This window comes from Pholcus phalangioides, unplaced genomic scaffold (genome assembly GCF_987345545.1).
Source record: "Pholcus phalangioides strain wild (caught in Gottingen) unplaced genomic scaffold, Ppha-v1.0 ptg000011l_1, whole genome shotgun sequence".
Taxonomy (NCBI): Eukaryota; Metazoa; Arthropoda; class Arachnida; order Araneae; family Pholcidae; genus Pholcus; species Pholcus phalangioides.
Genome location: NW_028301604.1, coordinates 47,535,110 through 47,557,705, shown reverse-complemented (window position 1 = coordinate 47,557,705; position 22,596 = coordinate 47,535,110). Strand labels below are relative to the sequence as shown.

At 35.9% G+C, this 22,596-nt stretch overlaps 1 protein-coding gene across 1 annotated transcript in view; it reads right to left on the bottom strand.

The window, feature by feature from the left end:
• The window catches only part of LOC149080503 (uncharacterized), a 466,415-nt gene extending 444,370 nt beyond the window's left edge, over window positions 1-22,045 (bottom strand). Inside the window, exon 1 of the mRNA XM_089239593.1 lies at window positions 21,171-22,045. Coding sequence (XP_089095719.1) covers window positions 21,171-21,225 — 55 coding nt within the window. The 5' untranslated portion in view covers window positions 21,226-22,045. The remainder of the gene's footprint in view (window positions 1-21,170) is intronic.
• Window positions 22,046-22,596: the final 551 nt, after the last annotated feature.

The window sequence follows — 22,596 nt, the reverse complement described above, 5'->3', positions numbered from 1 at the left end:
TTTGCATTGGCAGCCGATAATGAATATATTTAATGGTCATACATGAGAGAGAGAAAAAAAACATTCTACAATAGATTTGGGTAATAGTGCCCTCTGCCCAGAAAAAAAAACCGTACGTGTGCTCCCCAGACCATGGCCGGCACATAATCGAGCAGTGCCGCTAGGCTATCTTTTGCGGGCCCACAGGCCAGACTAACGGCCTTTCTTTAGTGAATTTATAGAGTGGGGGGGGGGGGAATAATGAGAATTATCCCGGGCCAAACGGCTTTAGCCCTGCTCGCCCCACTCTGACACTTGAAGGTTGTAGGGATGTCGGGACTAGAGAATTGATTATCTACCCATTGCGCAACTATAATACATTTGCCGCTTAAAGAGTATATATATCTATAACTATTATATATACTCTTTCAGCTGGGCAAGCATGGTTTATGCCTCCCTCGTATCATTTTGAATAATTAAAAAAAAAAACACTTAGTGCCCCCACTGGTCCAACTCACGGGACACGAGATCCACCAGCATCCTTTTCTTGGCTTCGGGTGGGGAGGATTCTGCGAAAAACCTTATATAGGTCAGAGGTTTCGATGATTCGAATTATAAAGGTTTGGACAGAATTTTGAGTTATTTTCTTTGTGTTGTTAAACTTCAAGAACGCGTTAGTCAAAATGTATGTGTATATAATCAGAGTATTTTATATTGTTTTGCGGTCCTTAAAATTTAGCGGCCCGGTAAGACCGCACCTTTCGCTCCTTCGTAAATCCGGCCCTGGTCTTGTTCTATTTGTGTATAAAAATTTAAATTTTTTTTTGTATTACCACACATGCGGGACTCCTTCAAGCACGGGGCCCTGCGTGGCCGCATCTGTCACACGCCCCTGAGGGCGGCTCTGGTCAGTTTAATCGAATACTAAACATGCATGTTTAATAAATAGCCATGGTTGTTGACAGTGCATGTATTGTGCAAAAAATAGTCAAAACAACATGTTCCTCAGAGAACTGCCTACTCCTACCCTCGCCTTGTGAGAGCCATAACGACAGTTCATGACCTCATGGGACAGTCATCGGTCAGCTATACACATAAAACGTAGTCCAATTCCTGAGCGAGGTAAATTATGTAAAGTGTGTGGAAACAAAAATTTATAGTTTTCCTCTGCTAACACGGGTTGCGTTCATCTGAAACAAAATCATTCAAACCTAACAATTATCCTAGACATTTTCTATTCGAAGTTTTTGTTAGGAATTTTGTTGGAAGATAAGTTATGTGGGAGGGGCATGACCCACAAGGGTAAGGCTGACAGGGCTCCAGCCCGGGTGCCCGGGAAGCTATGCTTAACATTTTTATTTTGTTCACGCTATAAATTAAGTGTAGAAGGGTCCCTCACATTTAATATCTGGCTTGGGGCCGACGAAAAATTCCATCCTAGGGGCCCTGACGCCGGATGTAAGGGCTATGAGCAGTAGCGGATTCAAGTCGGCCTGGGTGCAAAAGAAAATATTGGGCCCCTTAAATTAGAAAAAAGTGCGGAGTTTTTGTTTTTCGGGGCCCCGGGCACGCGCCCGCCGTTAAATCCACCTCTGGCTATGGGGGGAATAGACAGGAGGCGCAAAACTCCGAGATCCCAAATAGAGATTTTGTCTCGAGACGCCCCTGATAGCTTCCATTCTTGTTTCTGGTTTTACGGTCATATGATCTGTCTATATTTATTCCCTCAAGTTGTCTCAACATCTCCGTTGTCGAGGTATGACTTAAAAGCGTGATGTCATATGTGAATTTTAGTCTTAACTAAAGTCTACGATGCCGCCCCTTACAACCTGCCACCCGGGTGCACCGCACTCCTTGCACCCTCGCGTAAGTCGCCCCTTTATTATGTATGGTCTTCAAACATGAAACATCTATTGCTTAAGTCACAACCATAAACGTTTGGGAAACATTGAGAGGAAAATGTATTCGTACCGTCGAGGCTTCATTCTGAGAAACACTCTTTCTATTGACAATGACCATAAACATCTGATGAAGTAAAATAACATTTAATTTTGACACAAAAATCAAATTGTTTTAAACTATAAGTATAGGGTCTTATACTCTCGCTAAAATAAGCAGATTGGCAGAGATGGGAGAAACAAGTCTAATTCAAACATTTGGTATAAAATGAACGGACAATATGAATTTTGGATTTTTACATTTTTTTGAATGTCAGTCTGGTTGATAATATTCTGAAACAATTTTTTTTGTGTAGAAAGCAATTATTTAGTTCTCAAAAAATTGATTTCAACAGTTTTGCAGCTTGAAAGTTGAGAAATAACTCTAGCTACACGAAATAAAATATTATACAGTAGATGTTAGAGAAAATGCTGTTGCACGTACAACAAAAGAAAATACTTCTTAATATTTGAGCAATCCCTCTGATGGAGAGAATTTTTCCACCGAAAACTGGTTCCAAGAGAGCGCCTTCCTTTCATTCTGTTGTTATTTATTCACGCGTATACACAAATGTAACGACAAATGGTAAATTTCCGAGCTGCTCCGTTCACTTCAAAAGGGTAAACAACGCTACCGCAGATCCCATACGACCTCTTCACCTTTACATCTCACACGTATTACGATTGGGCTGGATAAATTTTATTGCTATTTTTTCGTGCATGAGCACGTATAATCACGCTGTTTCCTCCGTATTCCTTAAAAAACTAACAACGAAAAACGTGAACAGTAATTCTCTTATTAATCTGCCTAAGTATGTCAGATACTTTCTCGCGAACAAATTGGTAAATGCGAGTGAAAGCATTCTTAGATTCCCCTTCATTATTGAGGCGTGTCATTTTGTACATCAAACCCTTCATTTATCGAATCTTGGCATTGAATTTCGACGATGTATAGTCGAAGTACCAGCGGAAAGTTTCCAAAAATTGAATATCTGTTTACACGTAGGAAAGAGATGAGTTAGTAGTTGGATATTTTTTCCTTCTGTAATCGATTAACAGCAACCGTCAAGAACCGGTCTCTTTTACTCTTTCCACTTGAGAAGAATATATTACTGAGTTGAATGAAAAAAAGAAATATACAAATATAAATTTTTTTTACTAAACAAATTGTAAGGATAAACTCGTCTTTGTCAGGATAACGAACATGGCCCCCACATCCTGGAGTAAGGCCCCTAGGCTGATATCTTTGCAGGGGCCCCCAGACCAGACTTTCACGGGTCCATTTATAATGAATTTATAGCGTGAAAAAAACAAAAAATGACGAAAATCGTCTCGGCCAGCAGGGCTGGAGCCTTGTCAGCCCCCCCCCCCTTGTGGGGACTATGATAACCAATTATCTTAAATTCAAGCCTGAAACGACGAAGAACGACTATCCGGTCATGGAAAAACCGAGATGCAAATATTTTACAGATAGATACTTGTCCAATAATAACTTTAGAAATTTATTACGAAATTTAAGCCAAAATGCAAGCTACTACGTATGTATCTGCTGAGGTGAATGTGGTTATTATACACATGATAAACCGGTTATTATATATATATGCTGAACATAATCGCTGAGCATTTTGGTACGTTTGATAAATTTCCCTAAATGTATCACTTTTTACTGGCGAATATGCATAATACCCAAGCGTCACGTCGTTGGTAAACATGATAAATCGCACTATATGAAAAACTATACATGATAATTCATACATGCATTGTGTCATTATATCCGGTACGATCGTAAAATTTGTTATCATTGCATCGGGGTGCGATCGTAAACTTTGTTAACATCATATCGGGGGTTTAACTATATTCATCACACATACTAGAATCATTTGGAATATTTTTCACATTCATCAAATTTACCGATTACACTATGGAATTATGCATGATCGCCAATAAAAGTTATGATTCTGTATTTAGCAAATTTGTCAACGATGTTTGGGTATTATGCATATTCGCCGGTAAAAGTTATAACTTTATCAAACTTACCAAGACGATTCCGTAAGTATACATAATAACCGGTTAATATGTATAATAACCGATTTATTACATTTTCATACATAAATAAAATATAGAAAAATACCTATTGAGTTTTTGGATATTGATTGCCCAAGGAAATGCAATTCCGTGGAATTTGTGGTGAAAGTTCATTTTAAAGAAAATTCGATTCTCTAAATATGTAGTTGGAAACACGTTTTTGATTTCCATAAATTTTGGGAATAGAGCCAAAACTGATATCTAACTTTATAAGATTTAACTTTGATAGATCTGCCTAACTTTCTTATTTATTGTCAGAAGGTTGCATATCGTGTTCAAGTTAACTTAGAAATAATAAAAAATGGGTTCATGATTGTCAAATATTTTCAGATTTTCTCTCATCGAAAATTAATCTATCCCTTTTTGCTATAAAAAATATCTACTATGATTTTAGTATTCTGATCATAAATTAATAGATCTTTTAGCATCAAAACCAACTAAAGAGAATGATCAGTATCTGAAGCTTCAAATGTCTTAATTAATAAACGAAAAGCAATCATTGTTTGATCAGTTTTCATTGAATAATTTTGCTTACGGGTATATAGTTCGATTCATTAATGTTTACAATTTTGCTTGCTTGTTTGCTGAGTTATTGAACCAATGCAACCCTAAATAAACAAGCATAATTTTCTTTATAATGAACTGACATTTATTTTACGTTCATTTTCGGAATTGATGGGCAAAAAAGTCATATGATGAAAAATACGAGTGAGGTCCAATATCGCATGGCTACCGTTCTTGAGTTTTCTTAGAAACACAAGATATTGTAGCCTATACCGTACGGTATAAAAAAAAAGTTCATCGCAACTTATTCAATTTGGTCGATCAGAATTACAGATTTTGTTCATAAAGAATACATATATACATGTACGATATGCACGCATAAACTTCTCTCGAATTTTTTTCTTAAAGGGAGATGAAAAATGTCTTCGTGTCTTGTTTATGGAAATGAGATCGAAAAAATTCTCTTTCAATGACGATGAAATATTTATTAGACTAGTAAAAAATTGCAGTCGTTATACAAGGCAAACCCTCTCTTTCACTGTCATGAGGAACCTGAACTCGGGTTTAATATATTCATCCCCTTCCCCACATATGAGAACAAATTTTTAAACAGAAAAAGTCGGCTACCACACGAGTATATACGGTAATACTTTTCTTGTGCTAATTGTGCACATTAAAAAATTACTATAAGTTATTTAATGCCCGAATTTTATGCTCGTGATAATGCAAAATAGGAGTGAAAATTCTACTGGAAGGAGGAAAAAGTGTTGACAAATATAAAACTTTTTTAACTAATATAAAACTTCAAGAGCTAAATAAAAAAGGAAAAAAAACTTGTATAAGGCCACGTTTATACTATAAAAGTTTGATAAAAGATCTACAAAACTTAAAAAAATAACCAATAAGCATATTGGTTACATTCACTCGAATGTAACCATCACTTACTCTGACATAACTAAACCTTGAATTATATAAATTTTTCTCTGTGCTGGTATATGTATAAAATTCTTCTCGGTGTTACATTCTCGGCTAATACATAATTCAAAATCCGCCTCAAATATTTCGTAGACCGTCAATAAAAATTCAGAAAAAACCATGAGTATAAGATCACACAGAAGAAAAATGAAAAATATCACATTGCAACGAATGGTGTACACAGACGAAAAATTTGTTCAAAAAATGCAATAGAATTTTTTTTTTTACTCCCATACACTATCTGAATTGCAGACAGAAGCAAACGTTTAAAATTCCATTTTTGGCATTTTAAACTTTTCATATTTTTTAAACATTTCATATTTTTAACACTAAAACAATCAGAAAAGGGGGTTATTTTGACAGATTTGGATTTTGAAAATGTAGTAATCAAAACCACTTTTTTGAAGAGATGGTTTTTAATGGTTTTTTTATATTTCTTAAACTTCATATTTTTCTTTGTTTACAAAAATTTGGAGGAATTGGGTATTTTTATTGGAGATTTCGACGTTTCTACTCACAGAAACCGAAGCAGTTATTTTGGTCACTGTACGTGATTGTATATTTTTTGGGATTGAATGCTTTTGCCTAAGGCCGGTATTACACTATAAAAGTTTTGTAAAAGTGCTTTTATAAAACTTGAATTTGAAATATCATTTGCAAATATGCATTTGCTCGAATGTAATCGATCAGCTTATTGGTTGTATTTTCAAGTTTTATAAAAGCACTTTCACAAAACTTTTACAGTGTGATCCCGGTCTTAGATGCTTAGATTTTTTTTCACTAATATTCACTGATTCAGGGCGGGCACCTGCACCTTACAAGCGTCGTCATGAAGAAAACATTGGGGGCAGGGAAGGTTATAGTGTTCCCTGGCATGTCATATGTACCGAATTAGTGGGCGTATGCAAGTAAGGTGGGAGATTGTGGAGAATTATTCATTCACGAACTATTGGGGGAGAGGGGGGGGAGTGGCGCTGAACCAGCCTGAGCCCTCAGGATGCGGTGCCCATGCAAACATGTATTACAACAATTCGCTTGAGTACCATATGGAGGAGGAAATAAAACAATGAAAAAATAATGATATTTGTCGCATCACGTGAGTCGGCAATTTCATGCACATAAAAAACATAATAAAGTATAATATATATAAAGGAACACGGCAATATATCCTGAAGTTACGCGATAGGTGGAATCGACTACAGCCGCGTAAGTCGGCGTCATAGTTCATCATACAAATACATAAATATCAGTTGCTCAAATATATTTTAGGAACAATACATATCTGTTCTCTTCTCACTATGGTACATTTCAATGGCTTCACAAAATTTTACTTCCATTGTGACTGAATCCAGTCCTTAAAAATAGACTGTATTCTAGAATTTGTGCAAATGAACGTCATCTGTAGTACGCTTTAAATATTTTAACTACACCTTGATCTATCGAGAAAAATAAGCTTCTTGTGTTTACAGACTTTCACCAGTGAGATGAAATTAACTGAAAGTTGAATGGATATAACATTAAACTCCAGGTATAAAACGTGTCTGTCTGCAAGAATGGCAGATTCCGTACAATGGGATTCCGTTTCTAAATTATGGCAAAAATTTCATCTTTTGCAGCTTCCCCAGCAGTAACCTCTGAGAAAATAAGCATAGTTTTGTAATAATCAAACACGTAAATACTTCTTACTTTAGTGTTTCTTAACAGCCGTTTTCATATCCGCAATAATTTTGTGAATATGCTTGAATTTGAAAAATATGCATTTTACAAAGAAAAAAGCGTGACTCCGATTACCCCTTAACCCGGGGTAAAGTAAGTCGTGCTATTTCCGTATTGGCAAATTGATAAATTGACTATGTGTGGCATAATGCTTGTTACTCTTAAATGTGAAATTTTTGAGCGATTAAATACACATTGTCAATAGGAAGCAGTGGTCGAAGAGACAGCTAGCGGCCCTTATAAATATGTCTTGTCCCGGCTTTTCTACCGTTAATGATGTTTATATCGAACAAAAATCATGAATTTCTTTCCTTATTTTCGATATAGTGACTTTAGGTAGGGTTGCTTGCCGAAAAAATCAGAATAATTTTTAGGACCATGATCTTGTCTGTGCTTTTTTCTGTGTATGTTCTCCGCATGGTATTGTATTAAAAATCTGAAATGATGATTACAGATCATTAAAGCGTTCGAAAATAATAATTGTTAAGTTACGTTCAAATCTATGACCGCCAATAGCTATTCGAATGGTGTGAGGAAAGTTGACTATGTCGTGTAAAAAAATGAACCGAAAACTTTCCATTTCGTTAGCGATACATTCAAATAAATTCCAAACCTCATTCTCACGTTTCATGTGAAGAAATTATCATGCGTTTGTAGCACCGACATTGTCTTATATCGGTTGATTTAACAAATAAAGATGTACAGAATTTTACAAAACTCAATTTCTACTCTTAATATAAATACTATTATCGCTTTTAATGTTTTTAATAAGAAAGAAAAAAAAATATAAATTATATACCTACCCATCTTTGCTAGCCTATATCGAACATCTAACAAATAGTTGTAGTACGCCAAGGGTAAAAGATCCATTTTGTGAGCAGTCAACACACAAATAAAATTCTTATGAAATATGTTAGAACAAACCATATATCAGGCTATAGTATGTTTTTTTTTGTTTCTTTTTTTGTTTTTTTTGTCACGAAAGTAGGAAATGTAAAACATTTCTGATGACAAACAATGGATTACTAGGTCCAAACGTTAAAAGAGTTAATTTGATCGTTCCTTCGGAATTTTTGTTTTCACTTCATAAAATTAGTTCATACTATGTCATTGCAAAATATATATATATATGAAGCAAAATATGGTTCCTTGAGTGATTTTGAAACAAGAAGTCATCTTTTTAATGATTGGTAAGTATGGATGGTGATCAAAAAATTTACATTGAAATATTATAGGATTTTGTTTTTTTTGAGGATCGAAACTCCTCCTACCCCATTTGTTTTTTCTTGATGTTTGCTAATATTTAAAGAAATTGTTTCAGAGCTACCTGTAAAATACACATGCGATGACACATATAACCAGAGATTATGTCAATTTCGCAAAAATAATATAATAAAAGGTGAGACTAACTAAACTCGTGCATAGTTGAGCCGAAATTAAGATGAACGTAATTGCTCACATTCTGAAAATTTGCACTAATGCGTGCGTAAGAGAGATTTGAACATTTCACGAACGTTATTTATTTGTTTATTTACTGCGAATAACGAAGTTTTTATCAACTTGGATATGTGAAACTGATGCCGTAGCCTATAAAAAGACAATGACATTTTTTCCTCTTTGGCACGATAATTAATGAAAAAGACTAATTTCCAATCAATTATTTAACAATCGCTGTTCACTTTCCAAATATTTATGAGTCCACTCGCGATGAAATGAAAAAATACGCATGTTATCATTCTGTTCAATGCGTTGCTGAATGACATCAATATTCTGTCGTGCAAATAGATGCCGTAAAAATGGGGAAAATAGTCTTGCACATTTCTTCACTGGAATCAATCTAAGCGAGAAAACTTATTCGATATGTTTACACGAACAGTAACAGTGATGGCATAGAAAATACGTAATTCACCAATGCTTCTTCCTACTCGGGCCAGAAATTTTTATTCCTCCGAGTTCCAGTTCGTTAAAATTTAAAACTGCTATCCATTTCCAGAAATTGTTCTTCAATCAAGAAGACGAATCCATAAAAAAACTCTTTCCGGGAGAGTTAGATAGCAGTACCTTCAAAATGAGTCCTCGGCTCGATGACGATGCTGCGAGACTTTCTGCCGCCGACTCGATGGTCTCTGTCTCGGCAACGATCTTGTGTTGTTACTCCGTCAGATCGATGTTCGAGGTGGTCAGTCGGGCTGCCGCATTCACTTCGAGTATTGCTCGGATAAGCAGGTTAAGGAGCGCGCCCGGGGCATAACAACCCGGATTTATATATAGAGCTTGAACCCCTGGGCGCTCCCTCAGATGTGCGAATGGCATCTCGGCTTCCCTAATCGAGTTAGGCGTCCGGGGCGAGCGAGGAGGAAATTTTCGAATCGCGAGTGTGTATTCAGGTGCTGTAGCCACCCACAAGCCAACCTTACCATCCACCTCAAATACTCTTACAATAAAAACATGGACACTCCCACATCGGCTTTTACTATGTTATATGTTTTTCTTTCAGCTCTCGTGATCAGAGTACAAAAGAAAAAAATCAATTCATTCGAATGAAAAGAAAAAACGACAGAAGAAAACGAATTCCGAAATTCTAAATTAACAAAACTACAAAAGTATTTTCATTTGAGTATTTACAAATAAGAAACGTCCGAGAATCATTCAAATAAGTCATGTATCCAGTAAAGACATGGAATGATTCGCATACAAGATTAAATTATCAAATCGTGGAAAACAGTTCATATGAAAGAATTTCTAAACATGTACCTGAATCAAATAACTGAAAAAATCAACTAAACATTCAATTGCGAAAGGCAAGAAATCTTACATATTAACTTTGAAAATCTCTGTGCATATTTTTGTACTCTTTTAGGCAGTTAGGCCGGGATTACACTGTAAAAGTTTAATAAAAGTTCGTTTATAAAACTTGAGAAATGCAACCAATAGGCGGATCAGTTAAGTTCGCTCGAATGTCACATGTGCTTATTGGTTAGATTTTTCAAGTTTTATAAAAGTATTTTGTCAAACTTTTATAGTATAGTACCGGCTTTATCTACAATTTTTATTTCTTTATTTTCTCTTATCAAAATCGATTGATGTGCGCTATTTAAAGTTTTGTGCTGTTACGTAAACACACGCACTTGTAAAAATTCCATATTTCAATAGAGAACTAATATCTTAAGTGTTTGGTACTTAATCTCAATACATAGACTATTTTATACATATTTTATCTCTCTTTACAGCTGTATCGGTTACTGTGTATTCTCAACACGTTTTATGCTAGTAACAAAAAAAAACCATTCTAAAATGCCCATACACATAAAAAGTTATGGTTGTCTTATCTAAGTATAGATAGCTTCTCGATTCACACACATCCCATTATAAACATCATATTTCTTTCTAAACGTGTCAATATAATTTTGGTAGAATTCACAACACCCAGAGGTAAGCTATTCCATTCATTCACAACCCCGTTAGAGAACAATTCCCTACGAAACCTGGAGTTATTCCTTACCAAACGTAAATGGCACCCATTTGTTGAAGCAAACTATTGACTGCGTATTAATAACTCATAGTCTCCGTCCTATCCATCCGATATCTTCTTGATATGTACTAACAAGAGTGCGCGTAGCTCTTCTCTGCACCACCTCGAACAACTCTATGTCCCTGTGTAGGTATGGCCTCCAAAACCGTATAGCATAGTTCACCTTGGACTGGAGTAGCCTAAGTCCCGGAAAAGCGGAAGAATGACTCTAAGAGAACGTGAAGTGATATTTTTAACAATGAAAAAACTGAACATTCTATTCGATTTTTTCACCACCGTGGAACAATGTTCAGATAAATTACTTTTACCGTACATATACGAAAACATAATTTTAATTGTGAATTTTTAACATTTTTACACACCCACGTTACATTTGAGTTTCCTCCAAATGAGACCGCTTTTCCACGAAAATCTAAAGAATATGAAAAAAATAAGCCAAAAATGGGAAAATATTTTTTACATATCACCAGTTTAGTACAAAATGGTATTCTGCGTTCGAGAATAAAAAATTTGGAATGAAAAAAAATTTTGGAACCTGATTCCCGTCAATACTTTACCTCCGATTGCATTACAAAGAAGAGCGCACTTCGGCATGGCTGAAGTGATGTGAGAATATGAGAACTAATACCTTAAATGTTTCCCGCATATTTGATACGGGCTCATAGTCTGATATCATTGACGGGACCCCTCCATAGTGAATTTATAGTGTATGAATAAAAGTAATGAGATTTGTCTCGGGCCCTGGGCTGGAGGCCTGTCAGCCCTACCCTTATGGGGGCCATGGTCATCGGTTTATATGCACTGTGTGTACAGGTATTTGATATTTGTCCCCTGCAAATACTATGTATAGGCCACGTTGAGAACTAATATCTAAAATGTTTGGTACTTCATCTCAATAGACTATTTTATACATACTGTATTTCATCTCTCTTTACAGCTGTATCTGTTCTGTGTATTGTATTTCGCATTGTTTATACGCTCCTGATATAAAATTCCAACATCATGAAAGAATCATTCGTAGAACAGTTTCACGTTCTCCGAATGTTTACAGAAAATGAAAAGCGGGGTTGGACTAAATCAAATCGTAAGTATTTGAGAGTGATAGCACATGTGTGAGCTCGGCCCGCCTCTAAAATTTCGTATAAAGGCACACAAGTGCAGGGCAACTGAGGAGTCAAACAAGTGTTTTATTTGATATTCCTCCGAGTGTCACAATTTCAATAACCCGTTGTTTTTTCGGAAAAAAATACTAATACATATCTTCCAGCTGCTGCAAATACCAGTTTTCATAGACATGCAGTAAAGCAGAGTCCACACCAGCAGTTCTGCGCAGCAGAAAACCGGTTTTTAAAGTGGAGCTGCGCACAGTGCGGTCGATGTGGATGGTAAACAGCTCAAAATTACATATCCTCGCTGCTGTTGCAGTGCGACCTACTGAGAGTCGGTACATCAAAAAAGTGGCTCATTCACGCACGTTCTGTTTGGACGGCGTTTTCTTCTTCCGATGCGCTTCTCTGTCTGGTGCAATGATCGGTACTAGCGCGCACTCCACATGGGACAAGCTGCTTGACCACTCAAACCTCGTTCTGTTCAAAGTTTTGCTGCCATTCTCTGCTTTGTTTTAAGCCACTATCAATTTTTGTGCGCTGCGGTGTCACTCAGCGCAGCGAATGTGGACCCGGCTTAAGAAAACAGGGGGCAGACACATCTGCGGCATAAGCGTGCTTCTGGTTATAATAGGAAAATTCCGTGCAGTCCATGGGCATCATACTTCAACAAATACAAAATGAAACTGAAGATTCCGTTTTTCATTAACTCCTCTAAAAAGTAATTTATTCGTTGATTTTATGTGAATGGTAGTTTGTGTTGAAACAAAAATGATCATTGTGCACATGCTGAAGGATTTTTCGTCTTGGATCTCGTTACTCAACTCTATAGGAACTGATATATTTATCATCTCGAAAAAGAATAGAACCAAGCCCAAATAATGCTGTGATCTTTTATAATATGGTAATATATAGATCATATAAAACGAGATTCTCTCTGGAACATAGGCGAACGTAGGATTTTCTTAGTGGGGAAGGTTACTTTTTTTTTTCTAGGGAGAGGGGGGTTACGTTTTTTCTTTCAAAACACTATAATATCGGCTCAGAAGGAGGGGGGGGGGGGTTTGTGTAACCCAAAATCCCCGTACTTTGCATACGCAAATGCTCTGGAATACGTTTTCTGCAAGAAAAATCGTTTTTTACATCATAAATACGTGTAAATTTTTATTGCAATGAAATAATTCTAAGTTTTTTCCTTTTTTTTAATCGTTAGTTTGACTGAGTATTTGCTTCATATCTGAAATGTTTTAATAAAAACACAAACTCGCTTTTTTCGTAAGAACGTACAAAACATAAAAATATCAGCAGACGCTGTAGTTGAAAAATAACATTCTACTTATTATTAGGCCTACTTGTTTTACCAATATCAACTTATATATATATAATACGTAATATATATACTTATTACTAGGGCTCGGATTTTTATGCCCCTAAAGATGAAACGTCGTTGCTGATCGGGGTAAATTCAGGTTTTTTTAACCTATCAGCAACGACGTTTCATCTTTAGGGCATAAAACTCCGAGCCCTACTTATTACTAATATCAACTACTTAACTTATCCTACTAATCTTACTTTGGAGGCGATGGGAACTCAGTTTTTTAGCTGTTCTGAACCGACTTTTCAACTATCCAATCCCATGATACCTATTTGAGAATACAAAGTTATCATGATATCGTGTAATAGATGGGCAATGAAACTTTTTTGAGTCATATACCATGATAAGCACGATAATATTCTTCGCAACGATGAAAATATTTTTATTTTAATAGCCTTTTTTTGATGATATTTATCAGTGTATTTTCGCGAAACATTAAATTCACAAATATAGTTTAGAGAGAGGCAGCCTCTCAAAGACAAACATCGATAAATTCATGGTAAGTGTTCATCAATTGGTAGATTGAACTTTCAAAACTTTGTGTTGGCAAAAAGCCAATAGAATATTTGAATTCGCAATTGGAAAGGTTCTCTGAGCTTTCAAGAAATTATCTAATCGTGACATAATTTGTCGCTATGCAGAGTATAAAAGTCATATCTATCTAAAAGTCAAATCTATATCTTCTAAAAGTCATATCTATCGCCTTGGTTGGGGGGAGGGTGCAGAGAAAAACTCGTTATGGTGTGCAGGGCTTATGTTATGGCAAAAAAATAAATTCTATGAATGTGCTATCATTGGAAAACAGTGTGGCCTAGAATGTGAAGTAACAGATTTCAACATTCTCAGGTGAATGGATCAGATTTACCAAGATTCATTCATTATCCGTTGCTCCAATATTTCAACAAGTGGTCGTCTATTTTGTTTGTTCGGGGATCGGTCTAGGTTATGTCTAAGAACAGCGATTCTCAAATGGAGTACCGCGACACTCCTAGGGTGCCGTCATATGGTCAAAAAAGTCACAACATTGTATTGTATTTAAAATCTTTCGGAGTTAAAATTATATTGAATATGGCCAAAGGGATGTCGTTCCCAAGAAGAGTGTCGTGGTGCTTTGTTGAGGGGGGGGGAAGGAGGAAGGATACATCTAGATCAGAGGTTCCCAAACTTGTTGTTACAACGCCCCCTTATTCAATTTTTTTTATCATTCCCCCCCCCCATTAAAGCCAAATCATAGAATCCTTATGTTATACCAAAAGCTTCACTGCCCCTCTGGACCGTTGAGAACCGCTGTCCTAGACCATAGGTTCTCAAAATTTTTCGTCCGTCGCCCCCCCCCCCCTCCTTCTTCAGAATATTTTTTTCACATCGCCTCCCAACTCAAGCCATCCCATAGGATCCTGTGTAGACTCGTAACTTCTACCGCCCCTCTGGACTTTTCCATCGCCCCTTAGGGGGTAATATTGCCCACTTTGGGAGACACTGTTCTAGTCCCTGTTTCGATACGCTCAAAGCTATTGTGAATAGGCCTTTTTATGTTTAAAATGCAAAACAAGTACGAGTCGATTATTATCTTTGTCACTTGGTATTTATTTTTTTAATACGATATGTACAATAATGTGATGTCTTCGTGAAACCAATCACTCCACTGATAAATCATTTTTTTGTTTTTACAAATATACAGGTTGATTCTAAATTCATGGGACAAACTTTAAGAGGTGATATAAGACTCCTAAACAAGTATTTTTGATCATAGAACGTGCGGTCCAGTCGCAGTATCAAAGGCGGTAGAGGGTGTTTTTAGAGAGTGCACAACAAAACTTCACCAAAAGCAAATATCATATTTTTCTGACGGATTTGCTACGATATGCTCTCTCAATCATTCGAGGGTGCATGTGCACCTTCAGATTGGATTGGAGTTTGTTTTCTATTGGTGCAGGACCATCAAGACTATGCTGCGCTAAACAATGACCAAACGGTACAATGACTTGCTGTAGAATTTGCGTTACCAGCTTGCAGCATGCGAGTAGGCCTACCAGATTACAACCCCCTGCACCCTCGAATAGTTTATTATCAATTATCGCAGCTAATCCGTCACAAAAATATGATATTTGCTTTTGGTGATGTGCTGTTGTGCACTCTCTAAAACACCCTATTGCCTTTGCTATTGTGATTCGACCGCACATTCTATAACCAAAAATGCTTATTTAGAAGTCTTATATCACCACTTAAAGTTTGTCCCATGAATTTAGAATCACCTCGTATACAGGGTACACAGCAAACAGGGGGTATGACATTTTACTGGCCAACCGTTGATCCTAGAAGCATACTTCTAATAAGAAAAAGTTTCCAAACAATGTGTAGTAGGGGAGACCGGGGATTTTTGTCACAAGCTTAATTTCTCGGGGAGTGCAGATAGTTCCCACTGTCCATAATGGTACAGTTTGTGCATCTAGCTGAGGGGATTTTTCTTCCTAGTATTCATCTGCTTCGGACACTTTCGTAAATTTTTAGAAAACTTTTTCTGAATTTTAAATGCATTAGTAATTTTTCGTTGTCTCAGTTTTGCTTCATTTCAATAGCATGCCTTTATTAAACGATTTTATCGAGTATGTATATGATAAGTAATCTTATAAGCTATTGTTTTGCGTAGTTGCAAACTTAATTGGGTGTTGGATTAAGTTTTTGACATATGTGGATCTGGGGCTGGTTGTCCCAGACGAAACGGGGTTAGTTGTCTCATGTGACAACTTACCCCTAATGGAATTACAGTGTGTTAGTTTGCCTTCATTATGAAAGAATACCACTATATTATAGCGAATTCCTCAACTTTATTTCACTGTAGCCTGAGAAACTACAATTTCAGAAAATATTCCGATACATGCCCTCATAGCATTGATTCTAAGAGCGAGTCGAGGCACGGGGCAAGAGCTCTTTTTTTTTTTAAGAGCTCTTGAATTTATTTATTTAAAATGTTGCATATATGTGTATTAGGTCGGGATTACACTGTAAAAGTTTTGTAAAAGTGCTTTTAAAAAACTTGAAAAATACAACCAATAAGCTGATCGATTGAATTTGCTCGAATGTAATCGATCAGCTTGTTGGTTGTATTTTTCAAGTTTTATAAAAGCACTTTCACAAAACTTTTACAGTGTAATCGCGGCCTTAATAAAATTCTCAATAATTTGGAGGCCCTTATTTGATTTCACACGTTACGAGACCAGTTGTACCCTCCTCCCCCCTTTTTGTTAAGACGCCACTGTCTACAAGTGGCAACGCTTGTCATAATAGCCGAAATTACTGTTCAAAAGCGGGCATAAGTAAAATTCAAACAAACTGCATATTAATTACATTATCAATATTCATAATTTCCTAGTGTAACAAGCAAAAGAAGGGATACATAAAAACATCTATATAGTAATCAATTATTTCAGCTTTTTTCCCCACTTTGATGGCCAGATTAACAATAAAATAAAGTGAAACAAGAGAATCCATGATAAATTTTATTAAACTTATTTAGTTCTGCCATTTTCAATGTTTTATAACGAATGAATACCTAAGTAATGTTATGTGACAATGAACCCATGGTCTGCGACAGCTTGCCTCGAATGTGGGGGTTTGTTGTCACAAGAAATTTTTAAAAATTTATCTTTCATAGAAAAAAGTGATTTTTTTTTGGTATTCGCAAAAAGCTCTAGTACACGCCGAATGTTCAAACTTGATGTAGATGCATTAAACATTTGTATTGGTTTGAATTACATACCCGAAATTAATTGAAGTGTAAAAAATGCGACAACCATCCCCTGTCTCCCCTACTCAGATATGTCACTCATGTTTCAAGGGGTTAAATAGTTACTAAAATGCGAAAATAACTCTTTATACAGTCCCCGTGTGCCGCAAAACACAATCAAAAAGTTGTTGTCCAGTCTTTTCTGATGCAAAAAAAAAAAACTATGTTTTAAGTAAAATATTCACTGAGATATTCGAACTCGAAAAGCGAAGGAAATTTAAGAAAAAAACATTTCTAAATACGCAAAAACCGTTTTATCCGCGTTTAACGCTGTTTTCTCCCAACTTTCTCCGTTTTTCAAATTCGAATATCTCAAAGAATATTGCAGTTGAAAACATGAATTTTTTTTTGTTGGCATCAGGAGAAGCAGGGCAACAACTTTGTTATTGGGTTTTGGGGCACACGGGGATTGGATAAAAAGTTAATTTTTATATTTTATTAACTATACACAACCCCTTGAAACATGATTGACATATCTGAGTACTAAACGTTGTTTGGAAACATTTTCTAATTGGAAGTGTGCCCCTAGGATAAACGGTTGGCTAGTAAAATGCCATAGCCCCGGTTTGCTATGCACCCTGTATATATATTGGTTCCAATAGATCATGTATATCACAAGGAAGTGTTTAGGCCATTATCACACAATTTCAAATGAATGATTTCCATATCGCTTCTTAGGGTATTACGGCCCTTTACACAGACGATTCTACTATAATTTCTGTAGACCTGGGGGTGCCAGTAAAAGTACTCAACAGTCTTCAAGAAATGCTTTAACGGGTTGAGGACTGGTGTGAAAGCAGTAGTCTGCTTAATGCTAATGAATGAATCTTGATGTGGATCACTGGCAAAAGGACTTAGCACTTTGACACTACTATATTGAAGTTAATGGCATTCAAATATCATTACTAGATACCATGATGTCATTTTAGAAAAGCGTTCATCTTTTAGAGGTAGGAATGAGGAGGAAATCATCAAAGCTATAAAAAGCAAAACACGTGTTGAACAAAATTTGTTACACTCGATCTACTGTCTCCAACAAACCCATCTTATACGAAATGGCGATTCGACTATTTTCCTCTATGGCATTGCTGTCTAGATATATTCAAGTGAAACAGAGCTTAAAACAAAATGGAAAGATTTCAAAGTGTCACTCTCCGACACTTTCTCAATGTTCAGAGATTCAACAGAAATAAAGATATCAGATAAGGATATTCACATCGAAATAATTATTTATTTCGATGTGAATATCCTTTCCTGTGATTATCCTCACGTTATTTCCAAAAAAACTTGCGAGTAATTTCTACCAATCTTTGAATGAATCCGAATTGCATCATTCCGGGGAAATCACTTTTTATTCCTGTATACTAAAATTCAGGTTTGCTAGACCTAAAAATTTTCTTACGGTTATTAGACTTAGTAGCATCAAAGGATTATAATGTGTAAAAATAGCTCATGTATTAATTTTACATTATTCACAATTTCACTTCACGTTATTTTGGTAAATTTCGTAATTGGAAGTATGCCTCTAGGATCACGGTTCGCCAGTAAAATGCCATACGCCCTGTTACTTATGCCCTGTACATATACCGTCCCTAAAATATTTTGATGAATATATATAGTCTATATCTTATCAGTCATATCTCATTTTCACAATATTTCAACATTATTCACCTTCAGCATCACATATCATCATCATCATGGCCCCCACATCTTGCAGCAGGGATTCCAGACTGGGACCGTTGGTGGACCCCCAAAGCCTGCTTTTTCACGGGCTTCTCAATGGTGAAATTATAGTGTGAAAAATCAAAAATGATAATAATCGTACAGGCACCCCAGCCCTTATCCCATCCTTGTGGGGACTATATATGATCATAATCACTTTTCTTATTGTATATAACTTATGAAAATATTATACCTAGTAAAGACATGGTTCTTTCCTACCGTCTAACATAATTTTAATGGGTTCATTCTATTTTTCTAGTCCGAAAGAGGTGACATTGAACATTGAATGACCGGACGCATCCCGCTTCACATCTCGGCGAAATATCGTAGCACTTCCGAAGGATAGATGTATCCGGAAATTTTATTAAAACCAAAGGAACATAGCTGCCCTAGACGAAGGCAAAAGAAAATAAATTCAAAAAAAAAAATCATCATGGAACATCAGCAATCGTCAGTCTCAAATCATATAACGAATAAATAAAATAAAGTAGACTCGCTAATCCAGCACATATCAGGCCAGGGTGGGCCGGATTAAACAATATAATATTCTGCGCAATGACATGTTTCTCTCTCAAATGCTCAAAGAAAACCAGTTTAAAACCGTCCGATTACTGGACGGGCCGGAATATCGAGAGTCTATATACAAACTACGCCAAAGGGCGATCAAAATTATATGATTGGTGATGACGTATAGCCGTGCATCTCATATAAGGATCCGGTAATCGTCAATTATAATGGGATGATCATCGGTATAATTTTGGTGTATATATTTTTTTTCTTTTCCGAATCACAGTAAATCAGCTCATCACCGTCAACCGTGTTGTCATAAAAAAAAGGTGACAGCAAATTTAAAGAATTTTCTATTCTAGATTACCTGATTACCCTATTAGATTTAGTTGCTTAGAGTAGCTGCTAATGTTTTTGAATGCGCACATATAGATAAGGTTTCAAAGATATTCGTATCACGTTTAAAGAAAAACAAATAAAGTTATTTTCGTTCGAATATTAATATTTTTGAAAGTATTTTGATTAATAAAAAGTTTCTAGAAATCGGAAAATAGTATGCTTCATTACCATGCAGTTAAGATTCATGCGGTAGAAGAACCGAGAGAATGATTTCAAATTTTGATTTGAAAAATTGAAAATTTACGGATTCATAAAAAGACAGCGTCAATGTTCATGTATTAAATACACAGAAATATTGAAGATGAGGCTTTGCATTAGAATTATTTGCATTAAAGATGGCTTATAAAAACCCAATCTAATTGTGTGTTGATAAAATGCGAAGTGTTGTCAAACAGTAGCGGAATTAAAACTACAAGTAAATTGGGAGATAACAAGCGGTATATAGATAAGTGGTCGCATCACTTCATAACTTTATATGATCTGTCTCTTGACAACAAAGCTCTTCTTTTATCATCATCATTAGAATAATAATAAAAAAAACTAAAAGATCCGATTTGTAGCAAGTGAGAAATAATGACGCAAAAAAGTTGAAGTTTTATGTTGAAAAAAGTGCAACAAAATATTCAAGTCGTTAGTTTCAATCATGCACAGTACAACGACTATGCATGATTGGAACTAACGACCTAGTGAATAGGCTCTACATATACACACGCATTATGTGTAGCACGTTTGTAAGCAGTCTCAGAAAACATTATGAACAATGCTTAGGGAGATCAGCAATGACGTCTTAAATCATTTCTTAGTTTTGCGAATTTATATTTTTTGGCACACACGTGCCCCTATATTTTCCTTTACTTTATTCCTAGACATTTATGTACGAAAACATCATACATATCAAAGTCCTACGCAGCCTAATTTTTTGAGATTTGATAGAGATAAAATATGACTATAATTGAACATTTGTATGCTACTGCTATTTAATAAAAGCCAATAACTTTTTAATGTGGGCTAAATTATGTCCACGATGTAGAAATTGTACAATTCAACTGATAGTTTGTTAAATTTTTGATAAGTCTGAGTGAAAGTTGTTAAATTTGAAAGAAAATGCAAACTTCTTTTCTTATCATTTATTGATGAAGCTATACTTGAATGTTTTCAGCAGATTTACTGAAAAAATTCATAAATAAAATTTATCTCGTGTAAAAGCAATTAATGGAAAGTATATTTCGATTAATTATTCATCTCTCAAATACGATGAAGCATTTAGCTAAGGGTTTTTAGTGTTCACGATAGAGCTCACGGCAATTTCACAACTTTTCTTGATGCACGATTTTTTTATAAGCTGATTATTGAATGTAGAATAAATAAAAAAGAAATAAAACCTCGAAAATTTACGTCATTGTTTTATGGTGGCGATTTGCATGTAATTCAAACAACATATATACACACACCCTCATCAACGTGAAACTACCTAACATCTTTTTGTATAATAACGTCATGAAAAATGATACTATTATACGCAAAAATAAGTACTTACTACCCTTACATGAATAATATTCCATCATGCTGGCGTTGTATCTGTATGCAGTGCTGAGGTCCATAGTGTTTACTTACTAACTGAAGACAAATAATATGGAGAAACTTCACCTCTCAAATACTGTTTATCGTTCAGCAGGAAAACGTTCAAATTGTTTGGTCGAATTTAAAAATGGGCACGATGATTAATCCGCGTATTTCCACGGTCATATTCATAAGTTTTTGGTTCAATTGTCTTCGTATCAGAGTGAATATGAATTAAGCGGAGTTAAGATCTAACGATATTATGCAACTGGATTGTAGTCGTTGAACTGCAACACATTCTATTAAAATGTCTCGAATATTCTGAAGCTTGTTGCCATGACATATATAAAATAGATCTCTGAGAAATTTCCACAATTTCGTTATATCGCTTAAAATATATAAATCACGTATGGTCACTGCAAAAAAAGTAATTTCCCGCAGCTTTTTAAAATAGTTACGAGATGAAAATCGTGCCTCTTTTTGACTTACTCAAACGACAGGTTTACTATTCGTAGATCGGTCAATTTCATCGCGAAATTCGAGTTGAATTTCAAATTTAATAAGTCTGCGAAAATTTCAAATTCGAACAAAGTGGCAGATGCGCGTTTCGAAATAAATCATTAACCGACGACATGCAACACCAAAGTCGTACGCGCTACTTTTATGCGCAGAGGTACGGAAATTTGTTCTGAAATTGTAAAAACACGCGTGAGTGATTTATCATAAATATTCAGATATGCAACACGATTTTTGTTGCCGATCACACGGCCAACTCTGCTTCAAAACTGCACGAGGCTTCACTCAACAGTAGAGAGTGATATTAGTTCTCCTAGTCTAGGCTCGAGCCCTTTGGCATAATTGACCCTCCTCGTCTAATCGGATTGGACCAATAGCTAGCCAGTTCCAACGAGAGACCATGGCTGACTTTAAGGAGAGCTTCTTTGACGGGTTACCCCGCGAGCGAGCTTAATCGCTTTTTTGGCGAGACGTTGGCTCTTTTGTGTGTGTGTTCAGCGCGTTTTGTTGAGCAAAAAATGTGAACAAAAAAAGACTTTTTCTTTCACACATTTAAGTGAAGTTTAGATGCATGGCATATTCATGTATGTGCAAAACGTGCAGGGTGGCAAAATTTCAGAAAAAAATTAGATTTGTGTGTGCGGCACAGCAATAACTTGATCCTTCTTAAAGTTCTATGAGGCATAAAGTGCAAAATATTTTACTGGGGTCGGAAACCTACGCATAGCTATAGGCAGGGCCGTAACTAGGATTTTTGCCGCCCCTCACAACTTTAAAATTCGATAATTTTGTAATGGTGTTCTTTGTTCCCACTTAAAACTACCACCCCCTAAATGTTTTCGCCCGGGGCAGTTGCCCCCCCTCCCCCAAGGGATCAAAAAATTAACAGTCGCAAC